At 45.0% G+C, this 21,543-nt stretch overlaps 1 protein-coding gene across 1 annotated transcript in view; it reads right to left on the bottom strand.

Annotated features, from left to right (window-relative positions):
• COL22A1 (collagen type XXII alpha 1 chain) overlaps positions 1 to 21,543 on the bottom strand; it is a 1,010,593-nt gene that overhangs the window by 627,075 nt on the left and 361,975 nt on the right. The window contains exon 5 of the mRNA XM_085604869.1: positions 18,614 to 18,725. Coding sequence (XP_085460995.1) covers positions 18,614 to 18,725 — 112 coding nt within the window. The remainder of the gene's footprint in view (positions 1 to 18,613; positions 18,726 to 21,543) is intronic.

The raw sequence follows: 21,543 nt of genomic DNA, 5'->3' as shown, positions 1-21,543 counted from the left end.
GAACAGCATACGTCAATCTACCAGGAACTCCATTAGCGTTTCACAAACAAATTCAAGAGATGGGACTAAAATTCTTCCTTGTGAAAAGAAAGCCATGTTTGGTATGAAAAAGCAAGAGTGTTGACGTTTTGTCTACTGGATGTTAGGACATGCTGGAGACAAAACATGACGCGCTGAGTGACTTCACAGTTAATCTTACTGTAACAAATGCGCTGGTTTCAGAGCATGATTTGAGCAGGTGTTCACTCTTCAGTGGAGAAACTATGCTGTGCAGAAAATGTGGAAACACTCACCAGTCAACACACCATCATTCGTAAAGTGTCGCCATCACTAGAATCATTTTGATCTTCCAGCAAACTGAAACTCCTACGAAGACTTCAGTCGGACCATCCCACATCGCCCCCACTCCCGCCACACCTCCCCCCAAAGAATGTTTCATTGGTGGCAATTCACCACCATTCAATTTCTCAAGTTTTGGAGGGTAAAAATGTTGAGGGACGTGGATAAATTCTGCTTTCTGTCCTGATTTTCCAATGGTTTTTCTGGAAAGCATCATATATTTGTACCTTTTAAGATCCTTTTCTGCAATAATATTAAAAGGAATCATATTCTGGGGTCAGTAGGAACGCAGGAAACATACCAATCCCAGATATTTCTGACAACCTCACACCCAGAAGAGTGCAGAGTGAAGTGACTTGAATGGATATCACTACATTTCTTACCCAGAATTTATTGAAAACATCAGAATTTGCCTAAATCAAATGGGTTCCTCACATTTGTGTGCAGAAAATTCCAGAAGTTGTGGTTAGCAACAAAAATCCTACCACCCATCATTCCCACACTTCTTTTGATAAAGTCAGTGCCACATTTATGTGGCCGGGCCTATAGCCTAGCACAGGAGCAGCCCAAATAATTTAACAGGGAATTTACAAGATTTTTCCCTTGGATTTCAGTAATTCTGGGGATGTGGGTAGCTGTGGTTGGAATTGCCGCCCATTGAACCTACCAATCCCTGATATTTCTGGCAGCTGGACTACTGGGGGGTTGAGGGTGGAATGTCAGTGGAGAAGTGTGGATCAATGGTTAGAGCAGCAGACCCTGATGCAGAGGTCTGGCCTGGGACCAGGGTTCAATTCCCCACCTCGGCGGGTCTTGGGCTCAAAATTCTAAGGACCTGATATTTCTCGCCTCGGTGCCTATTCCAATCATGGAGTCCCACTCTGCAACTCTGGGCAATAGCTTGCTTAATCTCCACAACAGCCCCCACAACGCTAAAGGATGCCTGACCTCCACCTTGGGGGTGCCCAGGAGTGGACGCCTCACAGGGAAAGCCAGGATGGGTTCCACAGTGGTATTCATACAAGCGCCTTGAGAACCTTGCGGGTGAGTAGTGCGCTATACAAGTATCAATTTACAATTTTACAATTTAAATGCGTGGGTCCCATTATTTTATGTTACCCAGATTGCCGTTCAATGTCAAATTTGTCTGAGAGGGTAAGTTCTGCAAACTGTGGGTATAAACATAAGTCTTACCACCCTTCGTTTCCAAACCTCTCCCAATAGCAGTGCTTCACTTATGCAGGTGACACACTGAACAGAAAAGGTCTAAAAATGCAATGCGGAAACATTAAGATTTTGCCTTTGAATTTCAATCATTCTGGGGACATGGGTAACTGTTCAAGGTAGATACCCACTCTTCGTTCGTTACATTTTACTTTGTGAATTGCTGTGCGGTCGAAACACAACAAAAGATCATTACAACCTGCAGCTCGGTTGATGGCTCTGGTTATATTGCGTTTGTGGACAACGGACAAACACTATTATTTCTGGGAACGAAACTTATGGATTTAAGGGTAGATTATCTTTGGATAGAGCAGTGTAGACAATTACAAATGAAAACATTGTTACCTATTTCTTCCTAATGAACCATTACTATGTTTTGAATTTTGATTTTAGAAGTCAGTTTAATTGGAAAACACTGAGCAGTCTACAAAATGCCCATTTGGCTTCCAGCAGTCACCAGAACTGCAAGTAGGTGGAAAGCACAAAAATGTAAAATATTGGCCACCACTTAGAAAATTGCCAAAGCTGTAGTGAAAGAAAATGTTTTCACAACTGTTCCTGAAAACACTTTCATGCACAACATTATTTCTCAATTTGCGAAAGAAAAGAAACAAAATTGTGATGTACCTCACCAGTATTAACTGAATGCAGATGGATAGGCCATCGAGCTCCTAGAGGTCTCAACACTGGCTTGTGTTATGTTCTTCCCACAGCTCAGCATTGAATGATATACTAGAGACAGCCCTGTTAGTTTGCCAGAACCTTAGATTATTCCCCATATTTCATAATGCTGCAAGTTTCAGAGGGATGGAATGGGGTCTTCACAGAGAGGCCATGTTGATCCAGTGCAAGTGTATTGCAGAGGGTGTAATTGGTCTTAATGAAGCATGCGGTCCAAGGTTCTAGGGCGTATAGGAGGGTTTGTATGGACACATTACAGTTAGAACATCAGAGTGTTGCATATCTTTGAAGTCAACTTTTTGACATTAAAATGTGGTCAGTGAGTAGAGAGAGGCATGCGGGTGTGTTGGCTTGGATGTTAAGTTGGCTTGAATAGGAAGGGCGATTTCTGTGAAAGAGGCCTTCGCTTCCTCACTGGATGGCACGGTGTAGTGAAAAAAGAGGAGGCTGAAGTCATTGGGGCTGTGTGCCAATCCACAAACTGGACCAGCTCAGTGGATTCATTATTAATTGCAAAAATGTACGTCCCGTCTTAGCTCTTACCTTCATATGCTTCTCTCCTCTGCCATGTATTAGGGAGTACGTATGATCTGCAGTGAATTTGAACGTTTGTGATTGGTGCTCATGTGTGGTTTAGTCATTTCATGTTTCCCACGGTATGTGTGAAACACAAGTTGGATATTTGGTGGTGAGAGAGTCATTGAGGGCTTTTGTCAAAATGATGCTGTGCATTAAAAGGAGTGAACCTGTGGACTGTGGGTATGTGATGAATACGTGCTCTGAAAGTGCCAAAGAAGTGATCAACTGATTTTCTTTGCTTTCATTATATTGAGGTTGAGCTTTTAGGTTTGGTTCACAGCAGAGCTGATAGTTAGACTGATTGCTCAAAATATACCTGAAGGGGGCTTTAGATCAGCCCATGTTTGAATTATCCTGTAGGTTCTATTTTGTATATAAAATGTGCACTTAACTATCAACATGTATTTCACTTTCCCATCTTTATCTTGAGTTGTATAAAGACAGACATTCTTTTACGACAGCAAGCACTACTAATACCACCAGTATCACAACTACAATCCCAATACCATCACTACAATATCACCACTATCCGCAATATCACATCACCCCTCCCAATACCACCACAACAGTACAATACCACAACTAATACTACACCACCATCAACACAAGGAAAACGGACACAAACAATGCCAACAGCAGCAATGTCACCATTACCCACACCGGTACCATACATGACAAACACCACTATCCGTACCACTAATATCACCACCTATATCTCCTACACCAAAGCCATTAGTACTAGCGATACCACCACCAGTCCCAATACTACACCATCAACACCACTACCAAGCATTGGCAAAGCCAGCAGGTCCCTGTTTAATGTGCTATCACCTTGAAATGTTGTAAGTTTGTTTTTGCACGTGTTGTTACATTAAATCCACACCTTTTGGCTTTGTCAGTGGTTATTTTTTTGTGTTTTTTCCATTGATATTGTAGAGCATGCGAGAATGACCTGCCTGATATATGGGCCTGGAACTTTAAAATGAGAAGTACTAATAACAACTAGAAAGTACAGTGCTTCAAAGGCCAGGTTAAATGAATGAAACTCTACGTCACACATCCTGATTCTGCACTACTGCAGTTTGTGCACACACCTGTGAGGCAGGTCAATGCATAGAACATTCTAAAGGCCCATCCTTTCTATTGTGATTACTCTCATCAAGTCTTCACTCTAGTGGCACCAGAGAAACTATACTTTATCTCTGGCTGGACTCAATTAGGCGGGGTCACTAATAGGGGTGCAAGGTAACCTAAGAGTCATAAGCATCCCCGAATTATAACAGAGGGGACTGAACTGAGTGTGGTGTTCTGCACAGGGTTCACCATCACACAGGCCTGGACTTGTGTTATTTCCTCCGTTATGGTGGATGAGAGTCACCCCACTAGGTGGCAGTAGATGTAAACATATGAAAAATATTATGATAATAACCCAATTTTATTACCGTTTTCTTTTCTTCTTACCTCCTGGAGGCTGCCAGCGAGAAGCATCATAGGGCGGGGCCATGCAAGGCGTAACAACAGTGGCGTGGAGGGGTGATGGGTACCACTAAGTGAGCATGATGGTTTGGCCAACCGTCTTAGGCCAGCCAAACCTTCATGCGCTCTAGTGGAGAAAAGCCACAGGCTCCCAGGCACTGCCTGAGTTGCAAACCAGGCTGCTCAGACCAATCCCAGCGCTGCTCTCATGCTAGGAATAGCATTGCCAGTATGAGGGAAGCACTGAGATTGGCATCTGGGAGCCTGCACGCTGTGCGCCAGTTGAGGATCGGGAGAGGAGCAAGATGGAGCAGACATATTTGTATTTATGTTTTCGGCAGTGCTTACATTTGTAACTACACCCCCTACCCCTCCACCCCCGCCCTACTGCTTTGGATCCCGAGCAGCCACCACTGTTTACACTACGCTGTATTCTTCTTTAGAAAACACATTTCAACAGTCAGCCAGTTTTCTTAATATAGTAATATTTATTCCTATTTCTGGTCTATTAACCTTAATTATCATTACAGCTTCAGTGGCACATTTGAATGCACGCAGACTTTCCTATGGATGAATTAACGGTGATTTAATTCATTTCAGTTTATCTACTTAATTGAATGATCACTGCATTCCTATTAACCATCTCTGTGGAAATAAACGTCATACTATTCCTACTCAATCGATGCAACTTTATTCCAGACTTTCAGTCAGTATTAGCAAAGTATTCGCTTTATCACAGAACTGCAGCGGTGGGAGAATAATGAGTGGGTTGGACATCTGAACCAGCCCCATGCACTAGATATGCCTTTTTTGACAAATCATTGTCCATACAATCTTCGAAAGCAACTTAAAACCTTTTTGTTTGCCTAACTGCTTGTAGTTGGAACTGTCACATTGCAGCGCTGGGATGCTCTCGAGTAGCCACGCGCTTTAGAAATGCCTTTCCATTCCATATCAGTCTGAACCAGGCCACAAGCCTCGGAGACTCCCCGGGCCTCTGAACGTTCATCAGACATGAGATTTCACATCATGTCAGTGTATTGCCCTAGCAGCCTGGATCCCCTGGCCGCAGGCTGGAACATATTTCCAGAAGCACATACATATTTAGGAGAGAAACAATGAACATAATGTACTTAGTCATGCAGCTGTGCAGTGGCATTGAAAGGCAGCACTCGCTCTGCTGTAGTTAAGGTCTTGGCCTGGACTTCATAGGAAAGGGCCATTCGTCATCACTTATAATCTGGAACCAATTACCAGTCTTAAGGAAACTCAAAAACAGCGTTCAGCGAGATAGAAATGTTTTACACAGACTAAGTGGAGATGAGGCACTAGGAGGACTCCTGCGACTTTTAGCCCCTCCTCCCCCATTAGTAATTAAATAAAGGTTCCCCAAATCGGCATGCGCAGCACATGTCTTCTGTCTGGGTCCTTTTGTCCAGTCTTTCTAGAGAAAACCACCGAAATTGAAGCTGTTCTTTCCACATGCACTAGGGATCTATTCACTGATGGGAAACAGAAGCAAATTTCCAGAAATTAAAACAAGTCTTCTGGCTAACTGCCTTTTGTTGCATTGAGCGATTAAACAGACGCTCTTAAATCAATCAGATGGGATTTATAGAGCGCGACAGCTACTCAGTGAGTGTCCCTGTGCTGGCGAGAGGACTGATCCGCTTACTGACTGTGTTATTGGAAAGAAAGTCCAAAGTGTCAGGTTTTAAGGAGACGCTTGAAAACCAGTAGATCCTTTGTGGCACGGAGATACTGCGGAAGTGCATTCCAGTCCCTAGTATCCAGGTAGGACTAGGAGCTACCACCCCACTTCCTCCTACTGAATTGTGAGATCACCGCCATCAAGGAAGTGGAGGAACAGGGTGTGCCTGCGGGTTGGTTCGGGGTGAATCTGTTAGAAGGGTACTGAAGGCCCGAATGATAGAAAGCTCTGTGTGTCAGGGCTAGTCCTATAAACCTAACTTGTTGCTTGATAGATAGTCAGTTCAGTTCTTTCAAGTATGGTTGAACATGGACTCTCCAGCAGAAACCGCAGTGCAGCATTCTGGACTAGCTGGAGTTTCTTAAGGAGATGAGCAGGAACACCCCAATAAAAAGATTTGGCATAGTCCAGCCATGAGCCGATCAGAGCCTGTATCCCTGTTTTCCGCTGAAGCTGAGAAAGAAGGTAAAGGAACTTCTTTAGAACTTTTAGGAGTCGAAAGAAGGACCCTACTACACCAGCCACAGGGCAAATGTGTCAGAGTTATCAAATTTCACTCAAAGATTGCGGGCCACTGTGGCAGTGGCTGCTGGAGACAGCACCCCACGTGGCCAGCAGTGGTTGTCCCAGATGGGAAAAGTTAGACCAAAGAGCAACATTTCTGTTTTACTGGCATTGCATTGTAGGTTGCTGGAGTGCATCCATGAAACACTGCCGTGATGAATGCCTTAAATTTGCTCAAAGCGTTTGGGGAGTTTTTATCTGGGGTGAGGAGAATATGTGGGTCATCGGCATATGATACTCTTTGCACACCGTACGATTCTACAAGTATCTCCAGCCTGGACATATAAACATTGAATAATGTTGGACTCACTACTGACCTCTGAAGTATCCCGAAGTCTTAAAGTTAAGGTCTTGAAGTGTATGGAGCCATCCATACAGATTGACTTCTACCTGACAGAAAGGAACAGAACCAGGCCAAAGCGGGGCCACAGATTCCGATGTCACCGAGACGTTGTTGAAGTATGGGGTGCGAGACGGTGTCAAAGCTGCGGATAGATAGAGACGATTCAAGGCCACCTGCTTCCCCTGATCCACCGCCAGCTTAATGGTGTCTGCGACCCCCAACAGAGTGGGCTCTGTGAAAAAACTAGGGTGGGAGCCTAATTGAGGAGGATGTAGCAGCTAATTCTGTTCCAGAAAGGCGGAAAGTTGTCAGTTAATAAGCTTTTCTAATATCTTGGCAAAGGCTGGCAACAAGGAGAATGGTCTAAAAATGGAAAGGCTAGATTTGTCAGCTGATGGTTTTTTAGGAAAGAAATTAATTTAGCCTGCTTCCAGCAGCTGGGGGCAGTGGCCATCTGAATGACATGTTTAAAAGCTGATTTAAGGAGGGATGAATTGCTGCACAGTTAGAAACAAGAATATCGGGTGGTCAGGGGTCATCGGCGGACCATGAATCGGCTCTTAGGGCATAAGCAGACTCCTCCGGAGAGATGGATGTGAACTCCTGCAGGGAGTGAGACCGGGTTGTTGAAGGAATCAGCTGATTGTTTGGTCCACTCCTCACCATGGGATCAGAGTTCACAGATCACAGAGAGTCTACAATAGTTTTTATTTTAGCATCAAAAATGCCTAATAGTGTGTGCACAACTTAGAAGAGGCAGTTAATGGCCGAAGCAGAGCATCTGGGTGGGGACATTTTTGGACAATTTTAAATACCTCACCAGGTTGATTGTTGGAGTCAACAATCCGGGCGGTAAAGAAGCCCGATTGGGCTTTTTTGATTGTATGATGGTAGTTATTTAGAGCACTGTTGTAGATTATTTTATCCTGAGGGAGATAATATCGCCCCAGCCTCTTTTGACTTTTTTGCATTGTTTGCATAGCTCTTTGAGCTCATTATTAAACTAGGAAGCAGAGTGTTGTTTGTCCCTGGTGGGAGCCTCACTGGGTTTAATGGAGGCAATGGTATCAGCAGTCTGTATAAGCCAGGTGTTGATGGACAAAGCATCAGCGTCAATGTCCCCGCTCATGTGTGGGGCATGCTCACTCAAAGAGAGACCCAATTCTGATGGAGAGCCTATGGCCCAGTTTCTACGAGAGAGAGGGAGACAGGCCCTGAGTCCACGAGGGCCATGTTCCATCCTTCATTTAAAGTGTGTAAGGCATGGTTGAACCATTCATTGGGTTTGATGTCTATCACCATAACTTGACCTTTAGATAAAAACGGAGTCCAAAATATGGCCTGCTACATAGGTGGGCTAGTTCACAAATTGTTGCATATCCCAGGGGGACATGTTTTCTAACAGAAGGTGTCCGTGCAGGTCTTAAGCTGGATTCGCATGTATATTGAGGTCCATTTAAACTGTGAAATTAAAGTGTTTTAACATGTATTTGGACATGAACGTATCACAGGAGCATAGCAATTCACCAGCATGCCCTGGGGAGGGGGAGGAGGACAATAGACCAGAACCCCGGCAAGGGATTTGTTTGCGGAAAGTGTAAGGCAAAAACCCATTGATTCCACCTCTGAAGCTCCTTAGTGTCAAAAGTAACAGTTAAGAGAGTGTTTATAGACAATAGCAATACCACCCCTTTTTGCCCACTCTGTCATAGTGCAACATAGAATAGCCGGCCGGGATGGCTAAAGCTACATCCGGGGCTGAGCTATCGGACATCCATGTCTCTGTAAGGAAAGGAATATCTACCTTGCCCTCACTCAGTATATTGTAAATGTGCAAGGTGTTTTTATGTAGTGAGCGTATATTGCCTAGCATTGCACGTATCCGAAACCTGTTACTAGGTTCTTGGGGGCTATAAGCGGATATAAGTGTGCCTTGTGTGGCTGGCCCATGCCTGGGAGGGCACAGGAGTAGTGATTGCAGATAGGGGGTAGGACAAGGTCCGGTTAATCAGACCTACCTTTAGAGTGGTAGTGGCCCGTTGAGGGAGTGCTGTGGGGCGGTGGGCGGGGGAGGAGCAGGGTCGGGGTAGAAAAGAGGTAAGTAACCAAATAAATAAATAAAACTAATTTTGTTGCGTGCGCTGCATCGCATTTGGCAATGCAGCGCGCGCAATGAAATTTGTTTAATTTATTTATTTGTTTACTTACCTCTGTTTGGCCGTATTCAGTAGTTTACTACCCCCCACCCTGCTCCTCCCCCGCTCCGCCCCATTGCCCCGCAGCACTCCCTCCACGGGTCGCTACTGCTTTACAGGATGGTTCCTGCCTTAGGTAGAGTAGTTCTGCAGCAATGTCACAGTGACAGAGCTTGAAAACAAGCAGCATGGCTGGTGCGAGCTGAGTGTGGACAGGTGATGACGGGCTTAGCACCAGCCTACTTTTTAAGGTGTGTAGAAAATTGAGAGAGAACTAGATTGTTGACCGCCTCTAAATGGCGGCCAGAGCTGCAGTTGTACGGTGCGAAACCCACTCCCCCGCCCCAAAACAAAGTGCAAATGAGCAAATGTACCAAACTGAGCAACAACGCTCCTGTTACAACCCTCCACTAAATGAATTGTCTTTTTAAACTTTAGGCTGAAAAATAATTAATTGCAACTTTCTTCTTTTCTTGACATTTGTTGCGAGAAGAACACATTTTAGTGAACAAATAAGAGGAGGAAAATTGATAGAGCAGCATTTCAAAATATCAGTCAATAGTTGTAATCAAATTGTAGAAGATTGTTTATTAAAATACCAAAAAGAAAAAAAAATAGCGCCACAAAAGTATCGGCTTCAGACTATAGGCTCCTGAATATCAAGTAGCACAATATTGCGAAGGTAAGTGTATGTAGGTAAGTATAGATTTACTCTTCTTAACGCCACATCTGCATACCTTGGTCATAGATGGACAGACATGAACAACGTCCATGGTGTTTGTGTCCACGTGGAGTTATGTAACTCCATGTCTATGCTGGAATAGTCTGAATTGCCGCACTTGAAGGAGTGTAATAGTTAGTAGATGTGTTGGTTCTGTCATTGGCAGCGTTGACAGGGGCAATGGATGGTGCAAGCTGCAGTGGCCTCCTGGCAAGGGCCCCGGCACTTATTCTTTCACAAATTGAGCACTGTTTTTCACCAATTAAGCACTGGATTTCAGTCCAAGCAATTATCTATTGGAACTGACGGATAACCTTTCAGTTGTATGTACTGAGGTTGCAGTGAATGTTCATCAGTGTTTTATAGGTTTCACCTGCGTAGGCTGCGCACATGCGCAGTCTCGCTGGCGAGATCTTATGATTTTAAGGGGCTTTGACTATCGGGCGTTAAGCCCCGCCCCTCTTTCCCATTGGCCGGCGTCACTGTTTATGGTAAACCGTGGCCAGCCATTGGGAAAGAGCTCTTCGTGACGTACACTTTTCTCTTTTTGAGCCGTCCCTCTTGGACTGGCTCGCCTGCTTTCCTTCTGAAGTAAAAGGTTTCTTATCTTTATGAGCAACACATGGCCCCATAAAGATAATAAACCTTTTACTTCAGAAGAAAAGCAGGCTGTCCAAGTGGGACGGCAGAAACAGAAAAGTCTCCATCAGCTGCCTGGCGAGCGCTAAAACATGGGCAGCACGAATGTATTGTTCCTTTTTTTGTTTGTTTTGTAGTTTTATTTAGAGCAAAATGGTCCCGGAGGTATTGGAGCGTGAGCACCAGACACATTAAACAGGGGTTTTAGGCACGGGGAGATTAAGTGATTTGCCCAGAATCACACGATGCTTAGCCGATGCCGAGATTCAAGCCAAGTTTCTGCGCCAGCCTCCTATTGCACATTCTCTGGAGATTGCATTTCACTCGGTTTTACTTGCGAGCGCTAAAACATGGGCAGTACGAATGTATTGCTCCCGTTTTTAGTTTGTTTTGTAGTTTTATTTAGAGCAAAATGGTCACGGAGGTATTGGAGCGTGAGCACCAGATACATTACATAGGAGTTTTAGGCACGGGGAGATTAAGTGATTTGCCAGAATCACACCATGCTTGGCCGACGCCGAGATTCCAGCCAAGTTTCTGCGCCAGCCTCTTCTTGCACATTCTCTGGAGATTGCATTTCACTCGGTTTCACTGGCGAGTGCTAAAACATGGGCAGCACGAATGTATTGCTCCCGTTTTTAGTTTGTTTTGTAGTTTTATTTAGAGAAAAATGGTCCCGGAGGTATTGGAGCGTGAGCACCAGATACATTAAACAGGGGTTTTAGGCACGGGGAGATTAAGTGATTTAACCTGAATCACACGATGCTTAGCCGACGCCGAGATTCCAGCCAAGTTTCTGCGCCAGCCTCTTCTTGCACATTCTCTGGAGATTGCATTTCACTCGGTTTCACTACTAGAAACAAGCTGGGATCTGATACAAGGCTCGGGGTGGCCGCCAAAATGTTGCTCAGCGCCTCCCAGGGGTTAGGTTACAGCCCGCAGGGGCCTGGGGGAGGGGCGGTAGGTAATGAAGAGAGGCGTATGGACTGCCAGCCGAGACCGCAGGCATGTACGGAGAGAGCAGACTGGCAGAGACAGCACAACTGCACCGAAAAATAAACATGCAGCTACGGCGAGGCTCTTAGCGCGCTATAGACTGATCACCAGGGAAAGGAGACCGACAGCTGTACGGAGACACGCACTGCTAGAGACGTGTGACTTGCAGCTGTACAGAGACACTCACCGCCAGAGACGCACCACTCACAGCTGTACCGAGACTAGACACCCACTGCGAGAGACGGACAACCTACAACTGGACGGAGACACCCGGTGACTAGCTGCCTACAACTTGAAGGAGACATCCACCGTCAGAGGGTGCCTAGAGAGATGTCAGCTCACCGTGGCTGCCTAACTTCACCAAGCAATTACTTTCACGATTTAAAAGAGACACCCGCTGCATCCAAAGAGACAGCCACAGGTGGCTGTGGGCAGGACCCCACAGACGCACTTTGATCGAGAGAAGAGCCTGATACAAACCTCCCGCGCTGACCTGACACTAACAGTGAAAGGGGGACCCTCACTCTCACAGTGTGAGAGAACTCCCTATACTCTGAGTGTGAGGGAGCCCCTGGCACTCAAAGTGTGAGCGCACACACTGTGAGACTTCTTGCTTCATTCACATAGTGGGAGAGTGACAGTTGCAGGAGCCAGTCTGCTTCCCACCCAAAATGAACTCCATCTTAACGTGGGCTCGGGCATAGTAAGAAAATCAATTTCTTCGGGTTGGCCAAATGCCCGCTCAGATTAGCAAGGGTGCAAATAAGTGGAACCAGGAGGAAATGCTTCCTTCCTGTGTCTTTTGTGCCAAGACTGCTGTAGCTGTGGTGCCCTGGTGCCACTACACGTGCTGGCCTTTTCTAAATGAGCGTAAATCGCCACAATTTGCATGGCTTTCATTGAATTCCAGCGTTTACAAACTATAATTCATATCTACATCCTGAAGCCATGCGTTTGTCAGGATTGTTCCTTCCTAAATGTGGGCGTCCCATTGCCCACCTGCTTTTTGGCCCGTTATTGCCTGACTTCCGCTTTGGCAGAGCGTGAGATGGGATACCGTGTTTTTTGTCGTCCCCCCCTCTCGAGTTCCTCGGTCTGTGCTTGATGGGCTAGCCGCAGGCGAGGTGTTAGCAGCGTAAGGAATATATATGAATATAGAGGAGCGCGAGAGAGACAGAGCTGTAGGTAAAGCGAGAGATGGACACCTGGAGAGAGGGGAGTAGGGTAAGAGGAGGCAGGGATGGGACCCGAGGAGAGGAACTGAAGGCAAGGAGACAGGGAGCATGAGGAGAAAAAGAGACACAGGTGAAGGAGACATGAAGAGAGCGAGGTAAAAGCAGGCAGAGAAACAAGAAAGGTGAAAAAAAAGGAAGACGTGAGAAAGAAATATGAGTAAAACTAGAAAAGCTGACATGAAGAGACAGAACCGAAGCTAAGGATGGAAGAGGACTTCAAGAAAAAAACCCTAATGTGAGAGAGGGGTGGGTCAGGAAGAGAGACCCGAGAAGCGAGGGAGACAAGAAGAGAGATTCCTAGAGACCTAAGCAAGGCAGGAAAAGTGAAAAAGGCAGCGATGAAGGGAGGGAGGGAGACAAAATAATGACAATAAAATAGATCAGAAAAATCCGCAGGTATAGGGAGAACAGGAGCTAGGCCAAGTCGCAAGAGATAGGAAAAGTGAGATAGGAAAAGGCAGAGATTCGTCTGGAAAGAAAGAGAGGAGACGGGTTAAGAAAGAAAGTCTGGAAAAGAGACCCCAAGACATAGGAACAGCATGAGAAATGAAGGCATGAATAGGGAAAGGAGATGGAGAGATGTGTGGGAGACGGGAAGAGAGGGAGTCACCAGCAGAACAAGAATTAGCAAAGCCAATTGTTAGGGCTTCTCTCTTGGCTTTGCTAATGCAGACTTATTGGCTTTGCAAATGTGTTTTGCCAATGCTCTTTCAAACCAGAAAAATAAAAAATAAAAATTGCCCATGCTAAACAGCATAGCTGTGTCTTTATGCACATGTGTATCATGATTAGGGCTCCCAGTTACCACCACTTGTATATTTCCATTTAAAGCACTAAACATACAGAGCATGAAATAATAGCTCCAAAAGAGAGAAGGCAGAAAAGTAATTGAGAGCGTAGCAAGCAAGAAGAGCAGAGCAAAAAAGTTGGGGAGAGAACAATAAAAAAGACACAAAGAAATAAAAATGGCGCAAACAGAACAAAAGAAAGGGAGGAAATGGACAGATGGGGAGTGAGTGGTATTAAACAGAGAGAGAAGGAAAACAAGATGAGGAAACAACAGTACAAAAAAGAAAAGAGGATAAAGAGACGAAAGAAAACCAGTTTAAACAAGCATTAAAAATGCAATAGGTCTCGTCTTTCATTAAGTTAAAGCCATTTGCTTTGCTATACAATACCATTAGCAAAGCAAATGGCTTTAACTTAATTAAAGGCGAAACCTATTGCACTTTCAATGCTTGTTTTTATTCCAAGGCTGCAAAAATTGTCTTATTCTGGAAGGAATTCTGGTGCGAGTGTTGTTCATAATAAAAAAATTGCCCCTGATTGTCTTTGGATGATCTCTATCAGCTAATTTTCTCACACTGACATAAAAGTTTACATGCAGGGGATGGGGGTGGGGCTAGAGGTCTAATTAGAGGCTACAGAATGGCTTTGTGAAAGTTTCATTGTCATTATTTTACCGAGGGGACAATGAACACACTCGCACTTGCATAAACAAACACATACAAAAAAGACAAACACACAAAAGACACACACACTCACACACAAACCACTTTATATATTTTTTTCATACTCATTGTGGCCATTTGAATCGCTCTTCAAGCCAGCTGCCTGCTTTTAGGTGAGCACCACCTGGCAAGCTTTCAGCTTAAACCTCTGGTGTAATTAGAAGCATAAGACCTGATTGTACTGTACACTCGCAGTCCAAGTTGAGGGAGACCCTACTACCTCCTAGAAGCCAGGACAAGAATGCAAATCAGCTACACATGGCAGAACGCCGCTGGCGCTTGGCGGTCGAGTGGCGCACAGATATACGCCACTCGGACTGCCTCAATGTCGGTGGTACCTGTTCCTGCCACCATTGCTGAGCCTGTCTGGCTATCCCTCTGAGTACCAGTACTCTCCTAGGCCATGAAGAACTTCCGGTACTCAATTCGAAAAAAATAAAAAGTGCTGGTACTCAGTACCTCTGAATACCGGCCCATTCAAAGCCCTGATCACATCTATATATATTATCAAGATACACGGATGTGAAGTTCAGGATCTACCTTGAGTATATATATCACAACATGGTACATAGGTGTGCAGTTAACAATTATGAATATATACTTACCTACATACATATACTTACCTTCAAAATGTTGTGGTAGTCAATAGTTTTTGTAGGATGATAGTAAAAATGTAATAGTCTGGAATCACACTAGGTAGGATGCTATTTTTAGGATTGGGAAAGACCTCATTAGCCTGCGGTCACCAACATAGACAAAGAGAAAGTACATCAGATGGAGCACAAGGAGAGACCCGCAGCTTCGTAATGAAAAAGTGGGTAAGCAAAAGGCCCGCTTTCCCTTCTAAACAAACATCCCTCCTGCCTTGGTGAAGGAGGATAGAGCAAATGGATGGGCATTGCCCTACTTACCCAGAGGTGCCCACGCCAAGGGTACTAAAATTACTAGGTTTGAGTGTGCGAGTTACAAAAGCTGTGGAAAATGTGTCCAGCAACCACAGGCCACAATCACAAGCCGTGGCCTGATGGAGCAGTGGACAAGGGTCCTTACTGGTGCAAGAGATTCTTGAAGCCATTCCTTGCAGGATATCTGAGACATGGTCCTGGATGCAGGGCATGGTTGAGTGCCATGCTAAGTGGTACTTAGAGCAGAGTTACTGGGACCAGGGCCGGACTGGGAACCAAAAGTAGCCCAGGCAATTTTGACGTACTAGCTCCCCTGTTTTTGTTTCTGGGGGCAGATATAGCAGCACCGGCCTCCAGTAACCAAAACAGACCCCGCCGCTGCACAATCGGCCCCACCCCTCCAGCCTCCCAGGGAAACGCCCGGTGCCCACTACACACAGTCAGGCCCTGACTGGGACCAACCATAGGCCATGACCAGCAGGTACTGCAGGCTGTGCTTTGTGACTGCAACAGGCACAAGTACAGCCGGGGCAGTGGGTAATGCACACCTGTGGCCTAGGCAGATTGGTTATTGGGCACATGTACTTGTTTTTGGGCTTGTTCCAGAACAGGGTATATCACTTTCTATGCCTGGGTATTTGCAAAAAGTATTTGAAATTTCCTGTAAACACTGCAGCAAAGTTAAACATAAGACTCAAAACTTCACAACCCCAGAAATCTGACTGCTAAATTAGCTATGCAACTTTAACCCTAACTTCCGCACCTGCCATGCAATGGCCGTTAGCTCATACCGACAATGCCTGGTGTCACCAATGACATCACTGTTGTGGCATAAGATTACTATTTCCATCACATGAGGGCAAGTCTTCGGCACATGATGGCACACTAACCTCAACTGATGATGCTTTCGTGGGATTAAAAGCCATGAGAGGGCATATTACAAGAGATATTGGCTTAAGATGGTGCTTAAGGGGACATGGTGCCACTTTAGCGGGCTACGATATGACTGCTTCATAATGACAGCACTTCCTGGTCAAATGATAAATATACTAAAGACAAAGGCATTAAAAAAGCACAAGATGGCATTTTTTTGCTAAATTATAGACTTTGGGGGTCTTTCAATGCACTCACTGGCCTGGGCGGGCACATTGTGGTTTTTCTGCATCTTATACTTAAACAAATGTATGCACTGCTTTTACATATGATGGAACGAACATTATAGAGCATATAAAGGAAATTCCATATTATTTCATGTGATTTTCAGCTATATCATGTGACGCATGATTAATTGCAATAACATTCAATCTTATTAGATAGCCTAGTAGCATGTTGCTGAGGGCTATACCGGTTGTTAAGGACCTGGGCAACGGGACTATAACGAGGAAAAGGGCCTTTAACAATGGGTATAGCCCAAGGCAGAATAGCTCTGAGGCTGTTACAACATTCCAAACTATTCCATCCACTGAGGATAGAATGTTCCAAATTAAAAAGGAAGAAACAGAAAGGCAAACATTGCATTGTTAGTGCGCAATGCTTACTGCCAGGAATCTAACAGGACTGCCTTTGTTCTGGCCCGGTTGGAGGGACGGACCCCGGGTGTTACCCTAATTGGTGCCAGTCTGCAGGACCTGAATTAAACCATCTACCGTATGCTCAATCCCATATCCCCCTCTACTCTTTTTGTTACGTGTATCTGTGTTTATCCCTTGTAACCGCTTGATTTCAAAAGTTTTAGACATAACTGTTATAATCTTAGTATCTTAAGTATGAGTTGGTATGTTCCAAACCCCCTTCCCCTAACCAGTATATGGTATGACCCTGGGGAGCTCACCTTAGAATGTTCAGGTGGGTTCCATCACTGCTGAGAGCGGATGGTCATGAATAAAGAGTGAGAACTTCTACTCGTGTGGTTTCAGCTTTATTACAACAATAACTTATTCACTGGTTAACTGTACGTTGGTTTTTATTCACCCCATCCTATGTATTTGTATCTACACATATGTAACTTGTGCAACTATTACGTTCCCATATATGTAAAGCGCTCTGATACCTCCGGATCAAGTTAGCGCTATATAAAACTCTTAAAGTAAAAAGTAAATAAATAAATTATCAGCGCTGAGCCACTTCATTCTCTTCAATAGAGCTCCCAACATTCCAGTGCTCTAATATAGCCTTATAGCCTTATGCCAGGGGCTATACCGGTTGTTAAAGGCCCTGAACACAAGTAATAGGCCTGAGCTGTAGGCGAGGCCCTATAACAAGGGTGAGGGCCTTTAACAATAGCTATAAACCGAGGCAGAAGGGCTATAAGGTTATTAAAACATTCCATCCACTAAGGGTAGAATGTTTTAATTTAAGAAGGGGAAAACATAAAGGCAAACATTGGAATGTTGAAGCAGAAGGCTTATGCCAGCCATCATAAGCCCGGTGTCACTCCATTGTCTTCAGTGGAGCTCTCAACATTCCAATGTTCTAATTTCCATGACGCAGAATATGGCTGCATTAACTGACCATGTGACAAGATGCCTCAGATGCATTCACTCGATCTCTCTGTCACTCACTTGCATACTTCTCTAAACATTATTCAGTCAATAATCACCTAACCAACTACTTTTTAATCCTGCCAATCACGCCCACTAATTTGTATAGCCCCTCTCTCAATTAGGTCAGCTTTGCCTAACAGTTTTCTTTCTAAGATATAGCTCCTCACCTATGAGATTGCCTTGGCACTACAGGATAATGCGTGCCACAGAGAGCGCTTGGCTCAGAGAGGAAAATGGGCTCTGCTGAGTGCAGCAATGGCGCCGCACAGAAAGTGAAAACGCTGCTTCTGTTTGGTGCCACTGCAGAGGTCATATGTGTCATCAATGTGTGGTCAGGAGTCTTGAGCAGCGCATGGTGGGAGGTAAGTGCACACAGCTACCCTTAACTAGTAATCTGCGGGGTTTTGGGTCATAACCTCAAAGGCACTTCATCTTTTTTCGGGATTTAAATTTTTTTTTTACTGTTGCAGTAACATAAGTGTATTTTGCAGCTTCAGCTACAGAGTGCAGTGGATTTGCAAACATGGCGGTCAGTTTAGCAAGGAGCAAAAGTAGGAAATCATTTCAACCTTCATACGCAAGCATGTGGGCTTCAACCCAAAATGTTTAGTTGCTTACTTTAAAATTGGTCTCGCTCAAAGATCTGAATACAAATGTGAAAATAATTTATATTTGACCAAAAAATATGGGGCCTTATTTAGAGATTGGCAGATGCGGGATCTTCATCAAAAATGGCAGATGGCCTGCCCTTCCTACAGAGAATGCACAGAGACCCTATGCATTCTATAGAAGGCAGGTGGCGTCGCCTGCTGATTTCTGGCACAGGTCCGAGGCCCACAGTTTACATTTTTGGGTCAGATTTAGCTAGAAAAATACAGATCAAGTTTGAACACTACTGTGCATTTTCCCAATCGTCAAAAACATCATGAAATGGAAGATCCGATCCCTTACTCAGTTTGCTGCACGATGGGGTAAGTTCCCAGGCGCACATATGAGCTTTGAATTCCTTCTTCTTTCATTCCAAAAACTTCTTTCACGTTGAATAACTCCATCAGGTCGAAACCTGCCACAAAAGAAAAGACACATTTATGACTGCACCGGGCGGGACCACAGAAAATAAATGTGTCAAGAAGAAAGCAAGCTAAAGAATTCATACTCTAAATGGCCAGTTTATGGAGCATCGCCGTTCAGATGGAGGTAGCAACAGTAACTAAGTAAACACATCACAAATGTGTCTCTTGACAAGCACTAACTTACACGTTGTATTGCTAAGTGGAAATGAACACAACAAGAAAACGAGTGCATTTTATTCAACTGAAAAATTGACGGATGCTGATTAATGAAAGGCTGTTTTTGAAACAGAGAAATAATATTAACATGAATAATAATACATTATTCTCATGTAGCTGTTAGGCTTGAGCAAAATCCCACATTTTTAATCTGTGAGAATTCACAAAATTAAATTTCATGGAATCTTGCATGAAAATTAAATGCGACAACAGGCCTTGCACAAAAAAAACATACGAGATACTGATATTGGGGCTAGTTTGAGGTGAAGAAATGGCCCTCACAAGAATTATTCTGCAGTTACAGGCCATTTTCTGTTCTAGCCAGTCCACCACATAACAAAATAGTGCAAAATCTCCTAGGTGTGAAATTCCTGGAATTTTGCACAACTTAAAATTTGTATCATTTAGGAGTGTAATAAACTAAATCACAGAGGCGTAGTAATAACCACTCAACCGTTTTAATATTATGTTAGGACATTTCTAAAAATCCAGTAAGTGACCTAAAGACACCACTGTAGGAAGCTGGCTCTGTATATACTATACCAAAATAAGGTATAGTGTGCACAGACTTCAGTGGATCCCCAGAGACTTCACAGAGGCTTAAGTAGATAATACTAAAGCTCTCTTTTTGTGGTAGAGTGGGCGAGCAGTTAGGATTATCTGAGGACAGTGCTAACACACTCACAGGCAAGAAATGATTACACACACTCAATGACTAAATCCGAGACCAATGTTTTCTAAAAATATCCCTTTTTGTATATTTATTTCTTAGAACCAAGGATACTTTGTTGCAGTAAAATACATTTTGCAATATCACTGTTTTTCAATGTAAAAAGTGGACACCGTGCATTTTTCAATCAGTACAATGTTATCCTGGGGAAACACAACTAGCAATATGCAGGGAAGTAAAAAGGTAAAGTATTGAGCTTTTGAATGAAGAATCAGGACCAGGCAAGGTTCAGTATGTGACCTCACTACACCACCAGCGGCACGGGGTGGCCGGGTGCAGAGGTCAGACTCGGGATCTGGTGCCAATATTATCCAATAGAGAAAGGGGGGGGCGATAGAAGTGGTGCTATTTGCAGGTAAGTAGCACAGTTTTGAAACCCAGTCTCCGGAGTTTAAGGCACGTGATTGGGGGCCACAAGGCAGCACCAAACTTACACCCTCAGCTGCACAGGGGCAGCCGGGTGCAGAGTGCCAACACAGCGTCAGGTGCGCAATGCAAGCCAAAGGGGAATCTCAAACTTGGAAAAAGGCTGCAGGCTCAGGCCCGGAGGCCGTACAAAAGAAACCTACAGAGGCACAGATAAATTGGGATGTGCTGGAGTGTCAGGACACTGTTGGGTGAACACCCCAAAACCCAAGGGCTCTGGGTGCAGGGGTGTCCTTTTGGTATCGGAAATCAGCTTACCGGTGTGGTCATGGTTGGGGGGTCGTCATGCAGAGGCTGCAGGTGCTGACGTGGAGTCCAGCAGGGTCAGCCCATGAGGGATTCTTGCTCAGGATCGCTGGGAAACCTTTTCAGGACCAGTGGGCCTCTTGGACTCGGGCCTTGGATGTCGGGTGCAGAGGTGGTTGACTTTGCGTACCACAGGCAGAGCTTTGGTTTTTAAACTTGTTTTTCTTCTGGACAGGTCCGCTGTCTATGGGAGATCAGGAGTCTATTAGAAGGCAGGCAGTTCTCCCAGGGTTCTGGAGGTCCCTGGGTTGTGGGACGAGTAACCCTTGTGTAGCAGGGGCTTTGAGTTCTGCAGACAGGCCGGTAGGACTGGGGCCACGTCAGTTGGTGTCTTCAGTCTTCGCAGCTGCACGGCTCTTCTTTGTCCTCTTCTCTGTAGGCCGTAGATAATCTGAGGATGAAGGTTTAGGGGTGCCCCTAAATACTCAACTTAGGGGTTTTACAGGGATTAAAAGGTAGTAGCCAATGGGCTACTTACCTTTAGGGTGACTACACCCTTTGTATGCCCACTCTTTGGGGAGGGAGTATAGCCCTAACCCTATTGGCTAGAATCCTCCAAAACAATATGGAGGATTCTCAAAGGAGGGGGGTCACTTCAGCTCCGGACACCTCTGGGGTTGTCCTGGCTGAGAGGGGACATACCTCTCCTGCTTACTAATTTTCCCACTGACATGGCTGCCAAAAGTGGGACTTGGTCAGGGGGGGCGGGAATCTCCACTAGCTGGGGAGGCTCTGATCACTGATCAGCATAACAAAGGATGGGAAGTCTTTGAGGCTCACCACCTTTCACTGCTGTCCTGCTTGGGTGTAGGTAGGAAGCGCCTCCAGCCAGCGCAGGCTTTGTTTCTGACCAACAAGAGCAAAAGGCTCCCACCTCAGAGGGTCAGAAACATGTCTAGAGGTGGCAGGCTGGTCCAGACCAGTCAGGTGCACACTAGTGAGTTGATAGGACACTTCAGAGGTTCCCCCTGAAAACCTATCAGTGCATTTCCACACTGGCATCAGTGTGGGCTCATTAATCTGAGATGTTTAGTAACAAACATCTTGGGATTCGGGTAAGCCATCATGGTGCTGTGGAACTCGTAGTGACAAGTTCCCAGCTCATGCACTCAGCTTGGCTACGCAGTGCA

This window comes from Triturus cristatus, chromosome 5_1 (genome assembly GCF_964204655.1).
Source record: "Triturus cristatus chromosome 5_1, aTriCri1.1, whole genome shotgun sequence".
Taxonomy (NCBI): domain Eukaryota; kingdom Metazoa; phylum Chordata; class Amphibia; order Caudata; family Salamandridae; genus Triturus; species Triturus cristatus.
Note: the sequence above shows the minus strand (reverse complement) of the source record. Positions and strands in the feature narration are given on the sequence as shown.